At 51.5% G+C, this 25154-nt stretch overlaps 2 protein-coding genes and 1 pseudogene across 6 annotated transcripts; all 3 read right to left on the bottom strand.

The window, feature by feature from the left end:
* Nucleotides 1-1689: 1689 nt before the first annotated feature.
* LOC311421512 (olfactory receptor 52B2-like) lies at nucleotides 1690-7538 on the bottom strand. 4 transcript variants are annotated; one of them, XM_084493452.1, is made up of 4 exons: nucleotides 7186-7538; nucleotides 3729-3838; nucleotides 3171-3259; nucleotides 1690-2869 (listed from the first exon to the last, which is right to left on the bottom strand). In XM_084493452.1, the coding sequence occupies exons 3-4, from the start codon at nucleotides 3213-3215 to the stop codon at nucleotides 1901-1903; spliced, it is 1014 nt and encodes a 337-aa protein (XP_084349578.1). In that variant the 5' UTR covers nucleotides 3216-3259; nucleotides 3729-3838; nucleotides 7186-7538; the 3' UTR covers nucleotides 1690-1900. The 4 variants fall into 4 exon arrangements, with proteins under 4 accessions (XP_084349578.1, XP_084349577.1, XP_084349580.1 ...); XM_084493451.1 differs by having other exon boundaries at nucleotides 3748-3838; XM_084493454.1 differs by lacking the exons at nucleotides 3171-3259; nucleotides 3729-3838; nucleotides 7186-7538 and adding an exon at nucleotides 3044-3149.
* A 2023-nt stretch (nucleotides 7539-9561) lies between these two features.
* On the bottom strand, nucleotides 9562-11322 carry LOC311426578 (ubiquilin-1 pseudogene; annotated as a pseudogene). Its single transcript has one exon. The product of its transcript is annotated as a ubiquilin-1 pseudogene (transcript).
* A 2688-nt stretch (nucleotides 11323-14010) lies between these two features.
* On the bottom strand, nucleotides 14011-24630 carry LOC311426571 (olfactory receptor 52B2-like; the record flags this gene model as incomplete). Its single annotated transcript, XM_084503009.1, has 3 exons — nucleotides 14011-14142; nucleotides 16107-16783; nucleotides 23670-24630. 3 exons carry the CDS (start codon nucleotides 24628-24630, stop codon nucleotides 14011-14013), a joined length of 1770 nt encoding a protein of 589 aa, XP_084359135.1.
* Nucleotides 24631-25154: the final 524 nt, after the last annotated feature.

Below are 25154 nucleotides of genomic sequence, written 5' to 3'. Positions count from 1 at the left end.
CTGGCGAGAGCCTCCCCCGGAGCCAGCCCCAGCTCTCGCAGCCTCTCCTCACGGCAGAGGTGCTCCAGGCCCTCCCGCACCTCGGGGCCCTGCTGGGCTCTCGCCACCAGCTCCAGGCCTCTCTGGCCCCGGGAGCACCCCAGGGGCGGCCTCCCCAGCGCGGAGCAGAGCAGAGGGGTCGGATCCTCTGTCACTGGTTTTCCTGATCCCAACCAAGACCAGATCCCTGGAGTGGTAAGGGTTGTGCACACACTAACTGGAGTCCAAGCTGTAAGGAGAAAAGTAGCAAACAAGCACAGGAAACCAGACTATATCATGGCTTTTCCCAACTCATCCTGGTGGTCAGTTTGTCTGTGCTACATGGATCTGGTAGACACCATTCTCCTCACGTTCACCCTCATGGCCAACACCTACCCAAACGTCCAGGCAGTGTCAAACCCCACTGCCTGCAGGGCTAGGGCTAAGCAGGTTTACTAAGAGCTCTGCAAACAGCTTGATCTGGACACACCACACTGCTGGGACTCATGCTATGAAGTCTCCGACAGGCACCCTGAGGGTGAAGCCAAACTGAATTGTCCAGAGCAGTCCTTGTATTGGTGTAATAGAAAACAATAGCTTATGTGCCACAGGTGCTGGGAAAAAAAAAAAAAAAAAAAAAAAAAAAAAAAAGTGTTCTCAAATAAAAGAAAAGGCTTATTACATAAAAGCAATAAATGCCATACCTTTATTAATAGGAACCCAATATTAGCAGAAACTGATCATAAAAGAAGGCATTTGCAAGAGCAATGGAGGAAAACGCTCAATGTGTGATCTACAAACCTAGTAAATACTCGGGCTGAAGCTGGGGTTTGCAGACACTGTGTGTAGACCATCTGCAACAACTCTAAACCGGGGACAAGGTCTGATGCGTGCCAAGCAGCTAATGGGGGCTTCGGTTCAGCTCTGGGGAGATGTAGTTCAGCGCTGTCTCTCTCCAGAACCTGCACTCCTCCTGTACCCTCCCTAAAGCAGCTTGGATACTACTGCTCACCAATTTCAATCAGCACATAGATTCATAGCATCATTAAGGTTGGAAAAGACCACACTCGCTGACAAAGAGTCCCTCCCCAGCTTTCCTGCAGCCCCCTTTAGGTATTGGAAGGTCACTTTAAGGTCTCCCTGGAGCCATCCCTTCTCCAGGCCGAACAACTCCAACTCCCTCACCCTGTCTTTGTAGGAAAGGTGCTCCAGCACCTTGATCATCTTTGTGGCCCTCCTCTGGACTTGCTGTAATACGTCCATGTCTTTCTTGTGCTGGGAGCCCCTGAGCTGAACACAGTACTGCAGGTGGGGTCTGACGAGAGCAGAGCAGAGCGGGAGAATCACCTCCCTCACTCTGCTGCCATGCTTCTTTTGATATGGCCAGGATACTGTTGGCTCTCTAGGCTGCAAGTGCAGCTCTATGCTAACCTGCAGTACTTGCATTTATTTCAGTGTTTTCCCTTTGGGAGACTTCCATTTCTGTGAATTCTAATAACAAAACAATTCCTGTAATGAAGACCATTAGACAGTTGTGATTAGAACAATTTATTACACACCTTGTCCCTTGACTCCAGAGCAGACAGCTGAGATAAGGATCTCACCATCACACCTACAGCAAAAGCTGCCTGTCTTCAGCTTGTTGAGGATTCCCCACAAGTGACATTTCTGGGGTGGGTTCTCCCTTCTTTGTTCCTTCTCTCTCTGCAGCCAGTTAGAGAGCCTGTCTTTTGTCTTTTTTCTTGCGTTTTCTATAAACTGATGGGCAAAGCAGTGCGGGGATGCATTGTGCTCGACATTTGTGGTTGCCAAGAGGGAGGATTTGGGTGGGCTTCAAGTCCCACTGAGGTATTCATTACTTTCTCATAGTGACATCTCGCTGTTATTCTTGCAGAAAATGAACTGAGGAGCAGAGAAACATTTTCATGAACTTCTCTTTTATCTGTCGCATCCGCACCCCATACACGATGGGGTTCAGCAGGGGAGGGAAGAGCACGTACAGGTTGGCCAGCAGAATGTGGACATGGTGTGGGATTTTCTGACCAAAGCGGTGTGTTAAAATAGTGAAAAAAGCAGGAATATAGAAAAGAAATATAACACAAACATGAGAGACACAGGTATTGAAAGCCTTGCAGCGGGCAGTTCTGGAAGGGAGTCTGAATAATGCCTGAAGAATTAAGACGTAGGAGACAGCAATAAGCACAACGTCTAGCACTCCTGCTGCAAAAGGCACTGCAAGGCCATACACAATATTGACGGAGATGTCGGCGCAGGCCAGCCGGGCGATGCCCATGTGCTCGCAGTAGGTGTGCGGGATGACGTTGTGCCCGCAGAAGGGCAGCCGCTTCAGCAGGAATACACATGGGAAAATGATGCAAAAACTTCTCAACAGAACCACCAGCCCTGTTTTGACAATAGCTGACTGTGTCAGCACAGCCACGTAGCGCAGGGGGTAGCAGATGGCCACAAACCGGTCAAAGGCCATGGCCATCAGGATCATAGACTCCGCCGAGGTAGTGAAGTGCAGGAAGAACACCTGTGTCAGGCAGGCGCCGAAGGAGATCTCCCCTGCACTGAACCAGAACAGAGCCAGCATCTTGGGCACAGTCGTGGTTGACAGCATGAGGTCAGTGACAGCCAGCATGGACAAGAGGAGGTACATGGGCTGGTGGAGGCTTCGTTCTGTGCTCACAACAAAGAGCAGGGCACCGTTTCCCAGCAGGGCAGCCAGATACATAGAGCAGAAGGGGATCGAGATCCAGATGTGTGACTTCTCCATGCCCGGGATGCCAGCCAAGATGAAAGTTGCTGGAGTCGAGCTGGTAAGGTTGAATGGTGGCATAAGCTGCACCTGAGTGCAAAGACAGAAAGCACTGCAGAATGTTATTTCACATGCTCAAGCTCTTTCACCCCTATCAAATGCCAGCATCACCTCTGCTGATCAGCTAACAGCCACAGCTGCAGGTATCAACCCCAATTATGAAGACCTGTGGTCTGCAACGTATTGCAGCACATACTTACGTACTCCTACTATGTGTAAGTGGCAGTGTCTATGTTTTCTCTTCTCTTGATTTTAAGATGATACAAGTGTATTTTTCTTCCAAGTAGACTAGGCTGAATGGAGACAGAATCAACCCATGCTGCACAAATACCTTAAACCGATGGACTATCAGTCTGGAGTAGAGGGAGTAAGTCATGCAACACAAGAGGAAGGTTAAGTGCTTGCAGGGGGCATCGGGACCTGCAGAGGGGATAATTGGGAGTTTCAGGTACATGGACTCACATGAGTTTAGGACAAAATTAGCTCTACGATTGAAGTTGGCTGCTCGTTCTCCATCCTCATCTCCAGATTTCTGTCTCCCTTTGGCTTTAGGACTGAAAAGCTTCTGGTTTGGCTCACTCTGCACCTCACTGTCAGTGCAAGTTGAGTGGAAATAAAATCTAACCGGGCACTGGGAAAGACTCTTTTGTCAGGGGAAGACCCTGAGCTGGAGTTCCCCCAGCAGCCAAGGACTGGGCTGCACCACTGCCCTGCAGAGGGTCCGAAGGAGGCTGGGTCACCCCCAGACTCGCACAAGTTAGACTGAGATGCCTCTGTTTTTCAGCAGCTTCTGCAATAGTCAGTCAGCTCTTAAATACCAAGACTCAAAATAGGAATCACCCATAGCACAACTGAGATGAACAAGTATTGCAAGTACTTCAAACCATACCTGTGAGGTTACTGCGTACCGAAATACTGACTCCATGTATGAGAAAGCAATTGCATTTTTAAAGATGGACTTGGTTCTCAGAGAGGCACACAGTTTCATGTCCAAGGAACCTGTACCATAGAAACAACATAACAGTGGACAGTCTTTAAAAAATAGTGAAGATAAAAAACTATCTAATGCTGTAAACAAAGTAAAGCAATTCATTGTAAATATTGTATGAAATAAAAATAGATGTGGCATGTTAATAGATGGAAAACACTACGAACGCAAATAGCATGTATACTCTGTGCTGTTATACTAAAAGCTAGTCACCTCTTGCCAAGCTCCGGATCTTGAACTGCACACAAACAAGGGCCCGTTGCATCTGCAGGTTGGGATCACAGCGCAGCCAGCAGCTCTGTGCCAGAGGGACCTCTCAGCAGCAGACCCTTCCTAGCCTAGTCACCGCCGTGAAGCTGCACTAACACAAGTACAGCACAAAGGATGTGTCTTCTACAACTACCTCCAGGCAGTTCCTTGGAACCTTTTATTCCTAAAAATCTTTTTAGCTTAACTAAATGCAGTAACTTGAAAGATTGACATTCCCACAGAGCTGCCTGAGGATTACAAAGAGGTCTGATCTCTTGTCATTGTGGCAGAAGCAAGGGCTCTGATCAAGGACACAGCTGTCCTAGTTTCATCTGGGCTAGAGTTAATTTTCTTCAGAGTCACTGTTCGTACTGTGTTTTGGATTTAGGATGAGAACAGTGCTGATAACACACCAATGCTTCAGTTGTTGCTGAGCAGTGCTTAAGCAGAGCCAAGCACTTCTGTGCTTCTCACACTGCCCTGCCAGTGAGGGGGCTGGCGGTGCACAGGGAGCTGGAAGAGGACAGAACTAGGAAAGCTGACCCCAGCTGGCCAAAGGGATATCCCATGCCACGTGGCATCACAGGGCAATATAAAACTGTGGGGTTGGCCGAGGTGGGGGGCAGCCACTGGTCGTGGTTCAGTGGGTGCTGAGCAATTGCATTGTGCATCGCGTGCTTTGCTTATTCTTGGCTTTGTATTATTTCCTTCTCCTTCTTATTAAACTGTTCATAACTCAACCCACGAGTTCTCGCACTTTTACCGTTTTTTGAGTCCCTCCCCCAGCCACTGCAGAGGAGAGCAGACAGCTACAAGGTGATGAGCTGCCTGCCCAGTTACACCACAGCAGCAGCTTCACAGAGCTGCAGAGGGGCAGTGGATGGAGCCCCCACCCCAGGGGCAGCCTTCACAATACGACAGCCTTTGGAAGGGAGCCGGGGACACAGAACTGGGCAGGGGAAAACAGTCTGCTAGTGACTTGCTGTCCCCAGGTGAGAGAATGAAGATAACACAAGTGTTTTCCCTCATGGCCTGAGCACATCCACAGCTCTCCTGCGGCAGGGAGACGCTCAGTGCTGCCCCAGGTCAGAGCACACTGTGGTGCCCCACGGACATCACCCTGCATGGGGCTTGCTCCTGCCCTGCCACCTCAGTCTTGCTCCCAAAATCGTGTTATCTCAGCTGAAGAGCAGCCGATCTGTCTGGCCAAATGCTGGAAGGTGCTTCACCAGCTTACTGCAAACTGGGGATGTGGCTCCTCTGTCCTAGCGATCCCCCGGCCCCAAGCATGCAGCGCAAGCAGCTCACCAGATCCTCGACCCCACAGCAGCGCGGGTCCGTGGCAGCGGCCAGGCAGGGCTGCAGCGTGGAGCCCTTGTACCAGCTGCACGGGGCCCGGGTGGAGGCACTGCACCCACTGCGTCACGCCAAAGGTGCACTGCAGCCACCAGCAGCACAGGGATCTTCCCCAGGTCCCTCATGCACCACGCGCATTACGAGCACATCGCTCAGTGCAGACAGGTCCCCAGCGCCCAGACCGGCACCTGCACAATTATACCTGTGCCATTTGCACAGCCTGTCCCCAGGGCCCTGGCTGGACTCACAATGTCACTGCAGGCAGCAGCAAGGCGCAGTCTGTGGAAAAGCAGGCACGAGGAGTTCCAAAAGAGTGCTGTAACTTCTCCAAAGCAGCCAGACATACAAAGTGGGGGCAGTTGCTTCTGCAAATAGTTCAACATCTATTTATAAATAGCATCCTGCTTTTTGAATAGCTTATTGGGCACGATACGTAATGCCCTCATTGGTTACGGCAATGAAGGAATTTGGAGAAGTTCCATAAAGCAATGAGAGACAGTTGTGGGCTGCACTCCTGTGGGCTTGCACGAGTGACTGGACTCTGCCCCATCTCCTAGGTCAGTGCAGACCCTCAGGAACTTCACCACACACACAGTGAGCACTGCATTAGTCTGTAGGAACTGTTTTCTGCAGGATGAATCATTTCAGTACAAAGTAGCCTACAGGCAGGGGCAGCTGTGAATGTCACAGACCCAGCAGCACACCCACACCTGGAGTTAGATTTTGATTGTAAAAAAAGTAATAATAATTCCACAGGAGCAACGGTGGAGTGCAGCATTCCAGGTGCGTAGCCCACCAGACACAAGTGCTCAGCGCTCAGGCTTGGTCAGGAGGCAGGCACTGGGACTGCTGCACCCCGAGGGCTCCAGAGGGGCCAGCAACCAGAGCACGATCACTGCAGGGGGGACAGGAGCAGATCTGGGAGTGGGCTGCAGAAGCCCCTTCAGTGCTGGTGCCACCTCGTGTCACAAACCCTACCGCCCGTATCTTCTGGTGCCCAGGCTCCTTTAAAGAAACCCAGGTCTCGGGATGAGGACCCGCTTGCTAACAAGGCAGAGAGCTGATGTTTATCAGCCTGGCTGCCTCTGAGAACAAGGAGAGATGCAGAAGCAATGGTGGAGTCCTTGCTGTCCTGCAAGCACAGATGGTTCCTATGCTCCCTGCCACGCAGACTACAAGGGATCACACTCCTCCAGCACCTCCCAGCTCACACCAGACATCCCACTCAGAAGCTGAGCAAAGCCAGGGGGACATTTTTGTTGGGGAAAACAAAACAAAAAACAACATTGCATTTGGTGACATCTTCATGTGCCATGAGTTCCTTCCAGGTTTACCAAAATAGTTATAAGAAAACAAAGAAAAAATGTGTTTGAAATTGTAAATTAGCACTTTATTGTAACTGAAACCCTAAAAATGCTTGCATTTGAAACATGAGCATTTTCATGAAATGCTTGTTCCAACAGCCTTTTGTGTATAAGTGTTTATCCATCCTTAATTCACCTTCTGAGATGCTCTGTTCTGTCCTGCCTCATCTCCCATCACTCATCCAGAGGCACACAGGTGTCTTGTGATTCCCATGTCACAGCTACCAGCCCCATGTGCATGTCTCAGATGCCCAAGGGCATCTCAGGTGGTGTTGGGCTCCTCCAGTTGAACACGGAGCTGTGCCAACATCTCTACAGGCTGCAGGAGGAGGCTGGATGCACACTTCACATCAAACTTTCACATTTCAATTTCCCCCACCTGCACCTACCTCACTCCATCATCGGCCATGGATGAACAGCCCAGGACAGGCCACACAAGCTCTGTGTGTATGTGTTCAGCTTCACAAGACCTTAGCAGATGTTCCACCTGACTCCATGAGCATGGCCCAAATCAGAGACATTTCCCAGCAGCACAGTCCCAAAGCAGCAGCAGCAGCATTTACCACCAAGGAAATCTGCAGATTCTTGACCTCTTTAAGCAGCACACCTCAGGCCACAGCTGCTGCACGGGGACCCCAGCAAGCCAGTGGCCACCAGCCCCTGGCATCAATCACACCCCTGTGGCCAAAGCTGAGACTGGCTTCTTGAGGGAGGGAAGAGCTGAAGCCCAGCAGACACACAGCCTGCCAGCCACCACCAGAGGCAGCTGCTGCTGCAGGGGATTGGCTTTATCAGGGTAGGTCAGACGAGGCACAGCTGCTGGCACCGGCACCATCAGCATGGGGTCTGCCACAGGGAGGTCATTTTCCAGCCACAGCTGATCAAGCACCCAGCCCATCTCCCCAGACCGATCTTCCAACCACCCCCAGAAAGGTGAAGAGAGGAGAAAGGGGTAACAAGATGCAAAATAGCAAGCAGGGATAAAACACAAAGTCTAAGTTTGTTACTGGCTGCAGAGCCATGGAGGGGGAGGAGGAGGAAAAAGAAACGGGTAGAAAACCCCTCATGGGACATTTTGTAAAGGAAGGGTGCTGGGAGAGAAACATTTGCAAAAGAAATGAGTGGGAAACCTGGAGCCAGAGGAAGAAGACTAAGTGCTTGGATGTAAGGGCAGAGAAGGGAGGGGCAGGAGGGTAGGGAAGGGATGGGACTGGAGCAGAACTGGGCAGAGGTGCTGAAGGGCAGGGTCTGGGCTGATCCTGACCCTACTCACCCAAGACAGGGCTGGGAGAAGGGAAGAAGCTCCAGAAGAGCACAGCCCCAGCAGCTCCATCTCCTAACACCACAGTTCTGAGTCATTATAGGCAGGTCTGCAGCATCAAACCTCAAACCTCCCAATCAGTTATCATGGTTTGTGTTATAAAGACAAGGCTTTAACAAGCATTATGGCTGCATATGGCACCGCCCTGTGCGCTGCCTCAGGCTCACACACAGCAAAGCAAAAGGGACAAGACTTACAAAGAGACAGCCCTGATCCCAAGGAATGGTTTGCAGAAGATATCTTAATCCCTGGTGCCGTGGGTGACGCTGGGGAAAGCACAAAGCGTTTGGGATTTGTTAATCAGAGCAACTCTTATCTAGTGCATGAAACTAAAAACTACAATGATAGGTGGGTAGAAACCAGCTGTGAACATATTCGGGATGAAAAGCCAGGTTATAACCAGCATGGATAGTTGCCATAACCCTCACCATAACCCTTGGACTTCACTCCCAGAGGAGAAGCAGTGGCAGAAATGACAGATTGACTTTCAAAACAGTTTGCTCAGAAGAGGAAAAGCTGATGCCTACAGTGGCAGGAATGAGGCTGGGTGGCTCAGATACTCCCTGCCTCTCTCCTTTAGGGCCTTTGCAAAAGAACAAACAAACAAACAGCTTTCAAAGTGCCACCATTTCTTTTGGAGTCCATATGAGATCCATGCTTATTTATCATCTGGTCTTCAGCATTAGTGCAACAAAGCTGGTGGAAGGTCTAGAGAACAAGTCTTATGAGGAATGGCTGAGGGAAGTGGGGTTATTTCATCTAGAGAAAAGGAGGCTCAGGGGAGACCTTATCAATCTCTACAACTACCTCAAAGGAGGTTGTAGTGGAGTGGGGATCAGTCTCTTCTCCCAAGCAGCAAGCAATAGGATAAGAGGAAATGGCCTCTAGTTGCACCAGGGGACCTTTAGGCTGGATATTAGGAAAAAAATATTCACTGCATGGGTTGTGGAAGAGGCTGCCCAGGGAAGTGTTTGAGTCACCATCCCTGGAGGTCTTCGAAAGACACGTAGATGTGGTGCTTAGGGACATGGTTTAGTGGTTAACCTGGCAGTGCTAGGTTAACGGTTGGACTTGATGGTCTTAGAGGTCTTTTCCAACCTGAATGATTCTACGATGCTATGATCCCCAGAGCTCAGTTCCTAGCATGTAAAAAATGTATATTTTCCCTGGTGTCTTTTGCTGGCATGTTTTTCATCTGCGTATACATCTGGACTCTATCTGCAAATGGGTAGCACCACATTCAGGCAGGGTCTTCACTGTGTCACAGCACAGAACCCCTCATTTCTGAATGCAGGATATCCTTGCAGCTAAGAGGGAATTAATTCTCATAGACTGAAGAATGCTACAGCACACAACTTCTTATTATGCACCTTGCTACCTTTAGTGTACAATGAGACTGAAACACAATCATCAACAAACAAGGTTCATCATTTGGACGAAGCAGTTATGGTATCTTGTTTGATGACGGTGCTTTTGCCAGTATCTCAGCTGCTGCATTGATCTCACCTTCTGCATCCATCAGAGCCTGCAAGTTTGCACGTTGGTCCTGGAAGCCCATGGCATGGAGCTGCTGCATTTGTCTCTCATATCTGATCTGTGGTGCTTGCTCGTCCATCTCTATCTGGTCTTCTTCTTCACCCTGCTCTGACACCAAACTTACATCATTCTCAGACTCATTGCTTTGTGTCGACTCGTCCATGCTTTCCAGATCCAGCTCCACATGTGAGTCCCCCAAACTCAACATGAAATCTGGTGCCTCTGTGGTGAGGATCTGTAATCCCAGCTGGATCTGCAGCAATGCCTGCAGCGCCCTGGGGTTTCTCAGCAAGGACGAAATCTCAGCATTCTCCATCTCTGGCGGTAGCTGCTGTGCACTTTGATCTTGAGGTGGAGAGTTTTCATCCCTTGATGTATGATCGCTATTCAGCAGCATTTGTGCTGGACCGCTGGGGTTTGTTAACGCATCCTCCAGGTTTTGCATGAGTTCTGCATTTCCTGTTATCTGCTGCACCATGCTCTCAGCCTCCCCTGAGTTGGAGACCACCACGCCTGCTGCAGGATCCAAACTCAGCACAATGAGACTCTCGTCTGTGCCGTTTGCCAGTTGTTCATTGCAGTCACATACACTGGCTCTGTTGGACTGCGGAGCCCATGGGTTGGGTAATGGCCTCCGGTTTTCAGTCCGGGCTGGTAGCTGGGCTCCGTTCAGGGACAGGTTACTGTCTGGTGGAGCAAACAAGTTGTTGCCTATCTGTGCCTGCACAGCATCCAGGATGGGCTCCTCAACTTCCCTGTAGAGCTGCTCCAGAGCATTGTACCCACCAGGGATGCTTTCAAGGTTGTTCATGGCCAAATCGTGGTTCCTTACCATCTCTTGCATTACAGCAGGGCTGCTGTGGGCCTCTAATATTTCCCTTATCGTGTGTGGGTTGGTGAGAATGTGACCAATCTCGGGATTTTGCTCAGCCAGCTGCTGCACCTGAGGGTTGGACATGATGATGTCCCTGACAAGGCTGGCATTGAGAAGGGTGTTCTGCACAAAGGTGCTCTGCGCCACCTCGCTTATCAAGCCATTCACAAACACATCTTGTCCTTCAATGCTGCTCACCAAGTCCGACACATCTGTTGAGTCCAGGCCTAGGATATTTACACCTGTCACCCCAAGGAGGAACCCCTGCAAAAACGTGTTGTGGTTGATGGTGTTCATATCCAGCTCTGAACTGAGGATCCTAGCCATGAGTTCTTTCATGGTCTGCACCACTATTTCCTGGCCAGACATCAACAGCTCAGACAAATCCTGATAGCTCAGGCCTGGGTTTTGCAGATCAACTATGTTTTCCAAGAAGAACAAATTGGAATTACTGCGGCTGGGAGGCTGCATCAGGGTGGTTGCAGCTCCTTGATCTGGCAGGCCCTCCTGTGGTCTCTTTTGGGACCTGATGACAAGGTGGATGCTGACCCCATTGTGGACTCCGTACTGGCTCAGAGTATCTTGATCTTTGAGGACTTTTCCAGCGAATATCAGCACCAGGAGATCAGGGGGAGTTTTAAAACGCTGGCCAATGTCTTCCTTAAACTCCTGGATGGTGCTGCTCTGAGCAACCTCAAACTGCTCCTTCTGTTTGAGGGTTTTTACAGTCACTTTGATGATATCTGAGTAATCCGTGGTGACAAGAGGCTGACTATCCCCTTTGCTTTCAGACATGGTGGCTTTGAGATCGGGGCTGTGCTTCAGTCTGTCAGAAAGCAGAGGCACTGGCAGAAGGTGGGAAGCAACGGGGGGCAATGGCTGCCAGCTGAAACAAGGGGTGGCAGTGGTGCCTGCTATGGTGACAGCTGCCAGGGGGGATCAGTGACACGGGGACAAGGACCACCTCTCCCCACCGTGCGCCCAGAGTGCACATACCAGCCAGATGTTGCACAGCTGCTCCCCCTGCTCAGTGCCCCAGGGGTCGCCCCATCTTCCTTGTCCCGTCCCCTCGGCCACGCAGCCCGGCCACGCTGCCAGCCCCGTGTTGTGACATCACGCTGGTGTCAGAGAGACCAGCAGGGCACGGGCAGGGGGCACCTCCCCTGGAGACGAGCTTGGGCACCCTCGGCTCTGCCATGCACAGACAACCAGGTCTCAGCGACACAGGGAGACTGCAACACGGGAAAATCTGGGCTGAGGGGACTCCAGGACCAGTTCCACCACTTCAGTGCACCGGCCAGGTGCAGGCTGACCCCACCAGCCCTGCTGTGATGCTGCCAGGACTGCTGAGCACCCCTCCCACCAGCTTTGCTCCAGGGACACACTGGTGCCTGCAAACCTTTGGGTCCCCTTGAGGCTTTGCTGCCAGCCCTGCATGCACACCCAGGCCAGCACTGTCCCCCCACAGACTCCTGGTAGTGCCACCTCTGTGCCAGCCACCCCTCTGAGTACAGCTGTCTGAGCAGGGCACATCCCCTTTCCTCAGCCCAAGCCCAAGGCATCCTCCCCTCTTCAGCCAGGAAATGCCACCACCACCAAGTGCATTTCACTCAGCTGTGAAAGCCAATGCTTGCTTCAAAACAAAGCCAAAAGGAGGTAAATTTCTCCTTTCATCCCATTCTTTATTTCCTGCTTATGTGGTGCTTGGAAAAACTTCTCACTGTTCCCAGGCTGCCGCTCAGTTTCTTCATCAGCAAACTTCAGTGACTAAACTTCATGGTGCCAATATAAAACTCCAGGTGCATATCAGAACTACAGCTTCACTTGTTCAGTCTTTTTTTCGTAGCCTTTATGTTATTAGATGTTGCTATCAATTTTATAAATTATAAAAGTATTATTTTGACCAAAAAATAAAAAATTTGAAAGTCATCCATTTGTAGAGCTTGTTTCACACCTGAAGGACACTGACCATGTCACCTGGTAACTCCCTGAAGGATGCGGTGTGGTTTCTGCTTCTGGACAGAGTGCCAGGTGAAGAGCACGCCCAGAGCCCCAGCTCACTTGCTTGCAGTAACAAAGAGCTCCTCTGCAGTTATTTGTTTGACCAGACTGTGCTGGCACCAGCTCTATCACTCCATGGCACCCTTTTCCTCCTGTTTGCCACCAGCGCAGCTCCGTGCTGAAAGGCTCCCACAGCCCACCCCTGCTGCACCCCCGGGAGCAGCCTGGCAGTCTCACAGCTGGGATATTCCTCCCTACCCGCATCCCAGATTTATCCTAAATGCCAATAATGTGCCTACGTAGTGCCTCTCCGCTAATAAATCAGGAGATAAGTAAATCTGGGATGGAACTTAGAAGGAAGGACTTTCCCAGCCACTCTTGCACTTCCTTCCCCATCAAGGAGGGCCATTAACCTAAGCAGCTTTGGTTCTTCCTGGAATTTGATTTCTGGAGCTTGCTGGGCTTGGAGGCTGTCCCAGGAACTGCCTGTGGTTTTACAGCATGTTAGAAGCTGTTGCTCCTCCTCAGACATTGTTCATGGGGGGTGGGGGGGAGAAGAGGGGGTATTTTCTTGACCCAGAATTGGTGCTTGCAGCTTGTGCAGAGCTTCTGGTGCCCCCCAGGGCCCACAGACAGCACGAACCATGGAACTGACTGCTGCTTCCACCATAGGGAGCTGCAGACCTTGTTTATCTGTGACCAAGCCTGAGAGGTCTTTGCATTAGAGACTGTTGCCAGCCCTTCCGAGTTCTAGGTTTGCTGGAAAAAAAAAAAAAAGAAAAAAGAAAAAAAAATGTCATCCTCTGTGTGATTTTTTGCTGCTGTGCGTCCTCGGTTGAGAGCACAGATGGTGCCGCCTGCTGGGACCCCCCCAGCAGCAAGGGCATCACCCTCCTTGTGAGGATGAGTAGCCATGGGGGGACACCATGACCTGGTGGGACACACTCCAGAAACCTCCTGCCACGGCCGTCTCTGCTCCTGCCCAGGGCAGTGCTTGAGCAGCAGCCTGGCCCCAGCGGGTGAGCGGTGCTGCTGCAGGCACCTCCGTCAGGGCCCACGGTGCTGCTGCTGGTGCAGGGGCTGGTGGGGCTCAGGGGAGTGCAGCTTTGTACCAAATAACTTCTGTTCTCCACATGGGCATATTATCTGGGTTGGGATAGTCACTGTTGGAAAGACTACTGTTGTTCTCAGGAGCTTCTCACAGCAGTTAATAATTCTCACTATTCAAAATAATGCTCTTACTTTTAATCAGAATATGTCTGGCTTCATTTTCCACTCATTCAAATTCATCATTCTCAAGGGCATTACAGTGATCCTCAGCATCAGATGTTTTCTCCTGGGGCTGCCATTCTGCAATGAAGATGCCTCTACATCTCTTCAGGAATTAATGTTTTGCTCCCATTACAGATCAAGTATTTTCTCCAGCACTCACACAACATGCCTGGCTTGCCCCCCTGCCCTCCATACATCTCTGCTGTCTTTCTAGTCGTGACCCCACAGCAGCAGGCAGGACCACAGCACCACTCGCACCACAAACCACTCCAGCCCCTCACTGAGTGCGCAGCCCACCTTCACCTGCTCCTCCCCGGGCAGCCAATTCAAGGCTGAAGCAACCTGTGGGTTCGTGTGAGCCACAGGCAGGTGAACCAGGCTAGAATTCACCTGCTTGTCCTCCACCAAGCCCAGCAATGGGGATTTGGGGGGAAATTCATGTAAACTTGTCACTAGTCAGAAGTGCTTTGTTCCCTGAGCTTGTGCTGTGCAGGCAGCATCCCTGCAGCGCCCCAGCCATCAGAGCAGAGCTCTGGGTCCAGCCCTTGCCCTGCTCTGCACCCCATCAGTGCTGTGCCTCTGATCATCACTGAGGCTGCTCTCCTGCATTGGTCAGGCAGCAGTTTGGCTCCTGTGGGTTTTGGGATCAAATGTCTCCCCACAGGTTTGCCTGCACTGAGCACCTACACAGCTAGCACAGGTGGGCACACGTGGGTCTGCTCAGCGGGCTCAGATGAGTTGGCTGTGACACCCAGCAGTTCCTAGGGCTGAAGGTTTATTTCTCACAGCCTGTAACTCCACTGGGGTCACCCCACCTTGTCTTTCTCAACACAGCCCTGTGAGATGCCCTGCTTTCATACTCCTTAGGGGACACTGAACCAACTCTCAGACTTTACTGCTGCAGAGCAAAGCTGCTCAAAGTGCTGTTTTCTCCCAGTGGTCCCCGCCTCATTTTGTCCCCATCTTTATCGCAGAGCTCCTCTGCAGCTGTTGCACGGGGACTGGGCAGTGCTGGGTGTGCTGGGAAGGAGTGGGTCCCTCTGGGATGCCCCCACAGCCCCAGCCTCCCTGTTCCCTCCCCACCACGAGGAGGGGGCTGCAGCACGCATGCACGGCCCTTCCCAGCCTCCCAACTGGTTTCATAAACGAGCTGCTGGGAACTGGCGGAAGGACGTGAGAACAGGCTGAGAGGAACAGGGGCCTTCATCGCCACCATCACCCCTACATGGCTGTGGGAGCACCTTGGGACTCAGTCTGTCGGCCAAGCATCACCCAAAGAGCCCCCACCAAAGCGCTCATTCCCTCAGCCCCCCGCGGTTCCCCAGAGGGGAAGGGGCTGCAGCCCCTGCTCTGCACCTGGCTCCTCCCGAGCATGACTTTGCATCCACCTCGATTGACTTGGCTGTGTAACAGCCTCTCCTTTGTCATCAGTATGGCTATGTTGGTCTTTGCATCATCTAAAAACCTCATTAGCAATGATTTTATACTTGTTTCCACACAACTGATAAAATCATACCTAGTATCAGACCTGGTGTCAAATCCCTGCTGAATCTCCCCAGAAATATATGGAAAACAAGCTCTCAGTGAGGAACTATCACTGCATCAAGACCTTGCAGTTAGCCAAACTCCATTAACAACTTCTTTATTTATAAGTAGGCATATCATTTGTTTCTTTGACTATCTGTTTGTTATAATGAGTTATTTATCTGAATGTTGTGGGGAAAAAAAATACAGTGTTATTTAGCCCTGAGGTAACTTTATCACCCAAATACGGAAGTCATTGGAAAATGAAATGACATGATTCTATGGAAACTAAGCACAAGAAATAAGTACTGATTGCCACTGATTGCATTCTTGCCTTTTTGCACTTTATTGATCAAATCTCATATTCACTTTTCCATTACTTTATTTGGAGCTGATGTCAAACTGAGCAGTGTCAAATTCCTCCGATCATCCCTTTTCTCCTTTTTAGTACTGGAACATGGCAGAAGGAGTTGCTTTTCTTCTGTTTTTCTGAGCCTGGCATCAGCCAAGGAAGCCTTGCAGGCCTGGTGGCTCCTCCACCAGCCCCTCTGGACTGCCTGCCCACATGTTGCCTGGACCTGACCCCAGCTTCCAAAGGCCATGGACAGGATGAGTGCAGCTGAAAATTAAAATAGTGACAGGCAGAGCCTGCCTTGCAAAGTGCACCGTGAGGAGCTGTGGAGGTGTTGCTGGCGATGCCAGTGAACAGCTGCGCCCCCCCTGCATGAGACCCCCAGGCTGAGGAGGTGAGCCACGCGCTCCTGGATCGACCATGTCCTCACCCCATACACGATGGGACTGAGTATGGGCAGCACCACCACGTAGAGGTTGGCCAGCAGGATGAGGACGTGTCGGGGGACCTGGTGGCCGAAACGGTGCACTAGGAAGGAGAAGAAGGCCGGCATGTAAAACCTGGTGATGACACAGAGGTGGGAGCCGCAGGTGTGCGGGGCCTTGGGGGAGGCACATGGGGCAGGCGGCCCCCAGAGTGCCCTGAGGATCAGTGTGTAGGATGCGGCGATGGAGACGGCACCCAAGCTGGCCGAGAGGAAGCTGGCGGCCTCCCCGTACCAGACGTTGACGGAGATGTTGGTGGAGGCCAGGTGGGCCACGCCGATGTGCTCACAGTAGGTGTGCGGTGTGATGCTGTGCCCGCAGTAGGGCAGCCGCTTGAGGAGGAAGACGGCAGGGGACATGATGCAGAAGCTCCTGGCCAAGGCCGCCACACTGACCTTCACCACCACAGAGCGTGTCAGGATGGCCAGGTACCTCGGTGGGTCGCAGATGGTGATGTAGCGATCAAAGGCCATCACCGGCAAGACGGCCAACTCTGTCACAAAAACAAAATAGATGGAGAACATCTGTGCCAGGCAGCCATTGAAGGAGATACAGGTGGAGAGAGACCAGAGGACACCGAGGGTTTTGGGTACAGTGGCAGGGGACAGCAGCAGGTCGCACGCTGCATGCACAGGAACATGTACATGGACTGGTGGCGGCCGTGCTCCTTCACAATGGTGATGAGCAGGACGATGTTCCCAGGAGGGCAGCGGTGTACATCCAGCAGACCAGGATGGAGATCCAGGTGTGAGACTTCTCCATCCCGGGTATCCCCAGATGAAGCATGCAGGGTGGGACCCTGACAGGTTCGTCACCAGCATGACTCAGTGCAATGCTTCACTGCCTGTCATTGCTGTGTAATTATAGGAGTAAAGGCTCTGAGAGCAGCTAAGCAGTGCCCAGGATACAAACAGGAGCAGAGCTCGTGATTATCACTGCTCAGGGCTCAGACACTTACCTTCTGAACCATATTTTGTCTAGAAGTGCTAAATGCTGGGCAGTTTGGTCCACCAGGGTTTCCCTCCATTGTCCAAGTCCCCTCACTGGAGCTTGGCAGCCTCATTTCTGCTCTTTGAGCCTTTGAAGTTAGGAGTCTTCTGCCTCCAACTGCCTGCAGCTGCTGGGAACTAGAGCAAAATAAGCAGAAGATCTGTTCCTGAGTCATCAGTCACAGGGATGCCTCTCTGGGAGACATTTTTGGATATGACCATAATTTATGTTGTAACTGAAAAATCTTCAGGGTTGGAAATATTTTTAGGAGAATTCCCTACTCTCCTATGACTGCCACAAACAAGGCATGTGCAGTGTCCATCCTGCTCAGGGATCCTGGTTGAAGAGCACCCAGCTTCAGGGAGTCAGAGCAGCTTGGAACCTACGGATGAAATTGAGACACAAGGAACCTGGATCAGTCCTGTCCTTGGCTGCCTGTACAAAAGCTGTCTGTAATGCATCCTCTGCATGCAAGGCACATGAAAGGCAGGGGAGACCCCTTTCCATCCCAAATTCTCTGCTTTATGGGAGAGCCCCAGACTGCAGTGCCTGCTCAGCCAGGTATCTGGAGAAATCCTCATCCAATAAACAGAGATGCAATTAAAAGCCACCAGCAGCAGGGCATTATCAAAGTGCCCAGGGTTTGAAAGGATTTTACAGCATCACGAGGAGTACGGAGCTGTGTGTCAGGGGCTTCTACATCTTGTCTTATGCCCACAGAGCACAAACCAGGGCTCTGAGTGGCTGTTGGTTTGCAGGGTGCTGTTGAGCCAGCACCATGAACAAAGAGTGATGAACCACCTGGCACTGGGGACTGCTATTTTAGAGGCTATGGAAAATTTACAGGTGAACTTCTGCAGTAGCTCCAAGCCAGTGCTCTTCAGGTGTTAGGTGGTCACCAGTCAGACCCCACGCAGTCCTGCAGTGGTTATACTGCGTCCTGCAATGGAAGTTGTGCTCCTAGCTCCATCCCAAAAGCACTGGGGTTGTCACCAACTCGTTATCCCCAAGTAGTGCTAATTGTATGGGGACTGCACAAGCCCTGCAGACCTCTGGATTATCCCCAAAGCAGCCTTGGTGAATCAGATGAAGCATCACTGCCCTCCCCCCCCCCCCCCAACCATGGCAGCTTGTGCAAAATCACTGCCTGCTCCTAGCTCCTGAAGGCTTCCCAGGGCCATAGGATCACAGAAACATAGAATCATTATGATTGGTCCAACTGTCCCCCAAGCACCCGTATCACCCACTAAACCCTGTCCCCAAGCACCATGTCCAACCTCTCCTTGAACACCCCCAGGGACGGGGACTCCCCCACCTCCCTGGGCAACCCGTCCCAAGGCCTGACCGCTCTTGCTGAGCAGAAATGTCTCCTCATTGACAACCTGAGCCTCCCCTGGCACAACTCGAGGCCGTTCCCTCTGCTCCTGGCCCTGGTTCCCTGTGAGCAGAGGCCGCCCCCCAGCTCCCCACCCCTTCCTTTCAGGCAGTTGCAGAGAGCAATAAGCTCTGCCCTGAGCCTCCTCTTCTCCTCTTTGTGCATGCTGTGCGATTCCACCCAAGATGACCTGTTCCATCACCCTCCCCGGCAGCGAGGACAGGCTGAGACCTCACTGGCCACGGAGGTGCCAGCAGGGGCAAACCAGGCCCTGTCCATCAGGTGTGAGTTTGGAAGTCATCGCCACACCTGGACTGAAAGTGCTTGGTGAGCAGGTCCTGTTTCAGCTTTTTGTGGGACAGAATGGAGAATTTGGGACCTCAGAGGTGGAGATCAGCAAACATTGCTGCTGCAAACTTTTTTATCTGATTTTGTCCTCATTTCCAGTGTTTCCTCACTTCCAAGAAGAGCAATGGGCTTACTGGACTGATGTTTCTGCTCCAGAAACCTGCAGAGAGACCCTGAGCAGACTGGGCACTGGGGTCAGAGGAACAGCCGCCTCACGCTGCCCAGGACCCCTGGGGACCAGCAGGGGCTTCCCATACATCAGAGCAAGCCAGTGAAGGCAGGACAGCTTACAAGGATGTGCCATGTATTGCCTGCCAGTTATGAAGTGTTCTGGGGATTTTTATTAATTAACATTATGATGATGGAGGAGAGGTGCAGTAAAACCGTTAAGCTTTGCCACCATAATTTATTACCCACAGCAGTCTGCAGATGAAGAACAATTAATAAAGCACCATTGTAGGAGGCAGCAAAAGGAATGGAAATGCAGTACTTAAACAGAGAACACTTAAGGCTTTGTTCGCGCTGAATGCCGTGCTCATCTCGGCCTCAGTTTGGTGAAGCACTCAAATGCAGCTGAAGAGCATTCGCCATAAAAGCGTATGCTTAGGGCTTGACTCAGCACAGACCTGAAGCCTGGTCCCACTTCGGGCTGTGCTTGATTCCCCCGAGCATGGAAGCGTGGTAAGCCTGCCCACACACTCACTGCGGACTGAGTCTCTCCGTTGACTTCCCCTGATGTCCCGAAGTTTTTGAGATTCCATTTACATTGTACATGTGCTACAACTACGAACAACTTCAGCCAAAATCCCTCCAAAATCTCCTCCCCAGGAAAGGGTCCTTGCAGTCCCAACATGCCTACAAACAGCCCACATCAACTGAGCTAAATAACAAAACAAACCAAAACAACAACAAAATAGGTCTGTCGAGAGAAATTAAATTCAAAGTGCAGAAGTTCTGGCTTCACAGTTCCTGTGAGTTATTAAGCTAACATTTTAACCATGTTAGGAATATAAATCTTCCTGATCAACGGGCTAATATCCCATTATGCATGCCCTTTGGACATTAATTGCTGAGCTGGTGATTCATTGACTCAGGGACATTTTCCCATGCAGGCTGCTCCCTGACCCAGCCACCACATCCATCCAGGGCGCAGAGCAGTGCCAGGGCTGGGAGCTCCAAACTGGGTCCTCACTCACATTAAGCTGTTCCTGGAAAGCCAGAGAAGCAGAAGGGTACAAGGAGTGAACTCGCCTGGTACACACAAAGCCCACCTCTACCTAGCTGACTAGTAAATCCAGGTGAAAATGCAGGTACCTGCAGGAATGCCTGCCCTGAGAGGTTCCCCTGAGCGCTGCAGGACCACGTACTGGAGCGGTCCAAGTGTCAACAGGTCCTGAAATCGGTGATGTTCTGGTCACTGGGGTGCCGAGACCCAGCATGTGGGCCAGCAGTCACCCATTGCTGTGGATCCCTATGCATTTTCTGTTAGTCATACTTGGTTTGGAAGCTCTTTGAAGCAGGTCTATCGCTTTGCGTCTCACCTGTGCAGCACCTGCCCAAGGCAGTGCCACCTCCTCCCTAACTCCAGGCTGTTGGTGATGGCATGATCTTGATACTCGATGATCTTGAGGTCTCTTCCAACCTAGAAATTCTGTGAAATCTATGAAATCTGTGAAATGAGGCTCCTCCTGGGCATTTATAAAGGGGTCCTTCACAGCACCACTGCCTGGTATGCTCTGAGCATGCACGCTTGTTGTGCTTAGCATGTACATTTGTTGTGCTTAGCGTGTGCTTAAGTTCCTCAATGATGGAAGGCAAGAAAAGGGAAGCAGTGAAGAAGGCAGCAGAAATAACCACATGAGTTGAACCACATAACCAAGACACCAAGGTACAGAATTGTCTTTTAATATTGACAAATTTGGGTGGCAGATCAACTGCTACTTGAGCTGCTTAGAAAGGTTTCAGGAGAAAACTGCAGCAGAGGGTTGCTTTGTCAACCAGTTCTTGTTTCCAGGTAGGAAAGCAGAGCTGGAGGAAACCCCTGATTCAGCAAACACATCTCTTGCTGTCATGAGCTTTCCAGCAGTTCACCACAGCCTCCAGTCTGCTGTAACCCTTGTGACTGCCCCAAAGACCCTAAAGCATCTCATTTCAGCCCAAATATATTCATGTTCTGCCTATACCAGTTTGCTCTCCTGACACATTGCCTTTGAGACAGCCCTGTCTCCTATTAGAAATCATGTGGGCTGCTCTGTGCAAATATTCTTTCTTTTTGCTGAGAGAGGCACAGACGTATTTTGAGGACATTAAAGAAGCCCAGCAATACAAGCAGCTGTTTAACCAGCTCCGTTATCATCACTGAGAGCAAACAGCTCTTAGTGAACGCTTTCATTTCCATTGTGCCTGTCACAGGGTTCCCCAGTTTGATTAAATCAATTTTGCCTGTCAGAGGGTTCCCCAATTTGATGAAATCAGAGAATACCCAAAAAAAATAATGCTGACAGAGTAAAACACCTTTTTTTTTCGTTTTAAACTCTGAAATTTTGATTCTTTCCCTCTCTTTTGGAGCTCCAGTAGTGCTACTGGGATGCCCAGAGCAGAGCAGGGTTTGGGTGGCTGCAGCCCTGCCATCTCCTACATCCTTCAGCCATGAGCCAGCCAGGTCCTGCAGAGCTTTCTTGCTCCTGCTCTCAGCCCTGGGTGCTGGCTTGTGCCAGGCCAGCCCCAGCCACTGGCTCCTGGCCCCTTGTGTGGGGCACAAGATTTTGTGGGGCACATAGACAAGGTGAGCTCTCCAAGAGAGATGCCTCCAGCGTCCAGGCATGCATCCACCTTCGGGGCAGCTTCCCCAGGTCTGGAGTGGCTTTGCAGCACGGTCAGGCTGTGGGCTTGGGATGTGCCCACTGCCCTTTTGGTCAGGGATAAAAGGATGTTCTGCAGAAACATGGGATGGTCTGGTCCACTGACACGAGTACACCAGACAATTCTTCAGGTCCTACAGCTGACACAGGGCCAGAGCATGCTGGATCCTGGCACTGCTGTGGGAGCCGGACTGCAGAGTGTGAGCCTTCAGACATTACCGAATTACCCAATTACTGCATTTAAAAGACTTTGGCAGCTTCCCAGCAGGGGAAGGCTGTCCCTGGCCAGACTCAGGAAGCCCCTGAGCTCAACAACAGCACTAAAAAGTGCCCAGACTCCACTGCCTCTGAGTGATGTGTATGAGACATGGAGTAGAAGATAGGTGCAATGTGGAAAGGAGAACCAAGTGTTTATCTCAACTTCCCACCCGGTAAAACACAAAGGAAAGCATGAAGGAAAGGTCTCCAAGCTCTGGTGCATCTCCTCCTCCTCCTTCTCACCCCAGCGATGCTAATGTGTTACAGCAGTTTTGGCATTTAACGGCTGAGCCGTTATGGTGCTGCTGTCGGAGTCACCATGGTCCTGCACTTCATCACAACACGACAAAAGCCCACCCTGAAAGTGGTGCAGAGCACGCTGACCTTTCAGCAGGAGATCTGAAATTCCAGCAAGCTTCCCCCCGAGGTCTGCTGTGCTGCCTCCGCTCCCTTCTGCCCATGGGACCTTCAGCAGTGCCCATGCTCACTGCACCGGGACGAGAGCTTCTCCTCTGATGCTGCCACATTAGATTCACCGCAGGGGAAGTAGCGGATGAGATTACCCTGAAAGCCTGCATTGTCTTTGCTGAGGAAGGAAGAGGTAGGGAAAAGGGCTCTCCTTGCTGATCAGATTGATAATGAAACTACACTCTGATTGTAGACGTGTACAGAACTGCCCTGCTGCTCCTCCAGCAATATCTGGTGCTCACTCTGTGTCTTTGCATCAAGGCAGATCGCCACTGGCTTCAGGTAAAACAAGGTATTACTGACAGCCTTAGGTAGACCTTGGGTAACAAGGCATTATTGATACAACTGGTACATACACCAATGTGAGGAACAAAAAGTTCAGCAAAGCTCTTTTGGTGTTCAAGGATAAATTGAACGTACAGCAACAACGTGGTGGGTCATCAGACTGCAGGATGGGCAGGAAAGGATCTCAAAGTGTGCTGTACCTCACACTGGGCTCTGCAGCAGTGCAATGTTTTTGTAAAGAGAGAAATGCTCCTATGGGATGTGTGGGGTGTGGGAGACCACTGTCTCTCTGCAGTCCATACTAGAGCCTTGAATTCAGTTTTGGACATTGTGGTTTAATGGATGTTTCCTTTAAACACAGGGCAATAGAGCCCATCCAGACCTCTCAGGGCTCTCAGCATGTAAACACGTTCAGCAGTGGGAGGTCCTGGGGTCCCTCTGCAATGCAAGCTGTGCCTGTGAGGACAGGAGGGCAGATCGTTACCTGCCACGGCAAGCAGCACTGTGACCACCCTGTGCTGGGTGGCTTCCCAGGCTCTGCTCTGATGAGCAGCGAGGTGCTCACGGTCTAGGCACTAACAAGTGAAGGAGCAAACAGAAATGAATCTGTAGGACAGCAAACAAAATAAGGCAACAGTAAATGAGCAAGCACAAGTCTTGATGCTCCTTGCCTGATCTGTTTGCCCCAGTCTCTGCCAGATGAAGCACTCAGGGACAGCTTCTTTAGGAGAAACCAATAGCAATGAACAGCCTGATGAGCCAAGCTCGTGTTTCCAGAATCCCCATCACCCTCCGCTTCTCCAGAACCTCTTAGGCAAGTCTGTTCCTCCAGGGTGAGAAGAGCAGCCGCTCCTGGCCCTGCAGTCCAGGCCCCATCCTGCACCCCCCTTCCCTCTGCCATGCTCAGCAGAGGCCCCCCCGGCTGGGGCAGGGGCAGGGGCACTGCCCAGCGGGGCACAGGAGGCGGACAACACGCTCCCGGATCGGCCGCGTCCTCACCCCATACACGATGGGGTTGAGCATCGGTGGGACCACCACGTAGAGGTTGGCCAGGAGGATGTGGACGTGACCCGGGATGTGGTGGCCGAAGCGGTGCGTGAGGAAGGAGAAGAAGGCGGGCATGTAGAACATGAGGATCACGCAGAGGTGGGAGCCGCAGGTGCTCAGGGTTTTGAGACGGGCCTCTGGGGATGGTAGACGGAAAATAGCCCTGAGGATGAGCACGTACGAGACAGCGATGAGCACGACATCCAGGCCGGAGGAGAGAAGCGCCGTCGTCAGCCCGTACCAGACGTTGGCTCTTATGTCGGCGCAGGCCAGGCGGGCGATGCCCATGTGCTCGCAGTAGGTGTGGGGCATGATGTTGTGCCCGCAGTAGGGCAGCCGCTTCAGCAGGAAGATGGGTGGGAACATGATGCAGAAGCCCCGGACCACGGCAGTCACCGCTATCTTCCCAATCACTGAGGGCGTTAACGTGGACGAGTACCGCAGGGGGTCGCAGACAGCAACGTAGCGGTCGAATGCCATAGCCAGCAGGACAGACGACTCCACAATGAAGCTGAAGTGGGTGAAGAACATCTGAGTAATGCAGGCATCGAACGAAATTTCTCTGGCACTGAACCAGAAGATTGCCAGCATCTTGGGCACTGTTGTGGTCGAAAGCATGAGGTCAGAAACAGCCAGCATCGCGAGGAATAGGTACATGGGCTCGTGGAGGCTCCTCTCCGTGATGATGACGAAGAGGAGGACGGAGTTGCTGAACACTGCAGTGATGTACATCAGACAGAAGGGGACAGAGATCCAGATGTGGGACTCCTCCATGCCTGGGATGCCTGTCAGGACGAAGGTGATGGGATCAAAGCTGCTTTCGTTGAGCTCATACATGGTGCTGCTGTGCCCACTGTCAGTATGATTCTGCTATCTACAAGAAAGACAACAGGATAAATGCCTGGCAAGCCAGCACATGCCCACCTCCAGACATGTTAAAAACTGCATGCAATGTCCTAATTGCAACTGAGCTGTTCATGAGGCCAGGGCCTCGCTTGGTGCATTTTGCTGTATGGAGGGATCTATTCATTCTTCCCCATCAACCTCATGAACTGTGTCTGCAAGAAAAACATCTCTGTCCCTCCTCTTGCACTGTGCAACAGGCCAGGTCCTATCTATCTCTGTTTTATGCACTATTACAAAAAGACTTGTAAAGTTGCTGTTATTTGCCCAGTCACAGCCTGTGGGCTATGCTCAGATTTGTTGTAGTGTGTGTTCCTTCAGGCAGACAAAATAATAGTGCCTTGATATGTTCAGATCAGTGACTAGTTCATTTCTGAGAACTCCTTGTAGAAAATGTTAAAACTGGAATAAAAACCGTGCTCGCTCCAACATGGTTACGTGTCTTGGGTGTGACTGAC

This window comes from Aythya ferina (genome assembly GCF_964211825.1).
Source record: "Aythya ferina genome assembly, chromosome: 1".
NCBI classification, from domain to species: domain Eukaryota; kingdom Metazoa; phylum Chordata; class Aves; order Anseriformes; family Anatidae; genus Aythya; species Aythya ferina.
Note: the sequence above shows the minus strand (reverse complement) of the source record. Positions and strands in the feature narration are given on the sequence as shown.

What these genes read in the sequence shown, in the direction of transcription:
- LOC311421512 (XM_084493451.1), bottom strand. Translation starts at nt 3,784, where the DNA reads ATGCAATTGCTTTCTCATACATGGAGTCAGTATTTCG. An exon ending in TACATGGAGTCAGTATTTCG is followed by an intron (nt 3,260 to 3,747) that starts GTACGCAGTAAC and finishes TCCCCTCTGCAG; the next exon opens with GTCCCGATGCCCCCTGCAAG. An exon ending in TGATAGTCCATCGGTTTAAG is followed by an intron (nt 2,870 to 3,170) that starts GTATTTGTGCAG and finishes CTTTGCACTCAG; the next exon opens with GTGCAGCTTATGCCACCATT.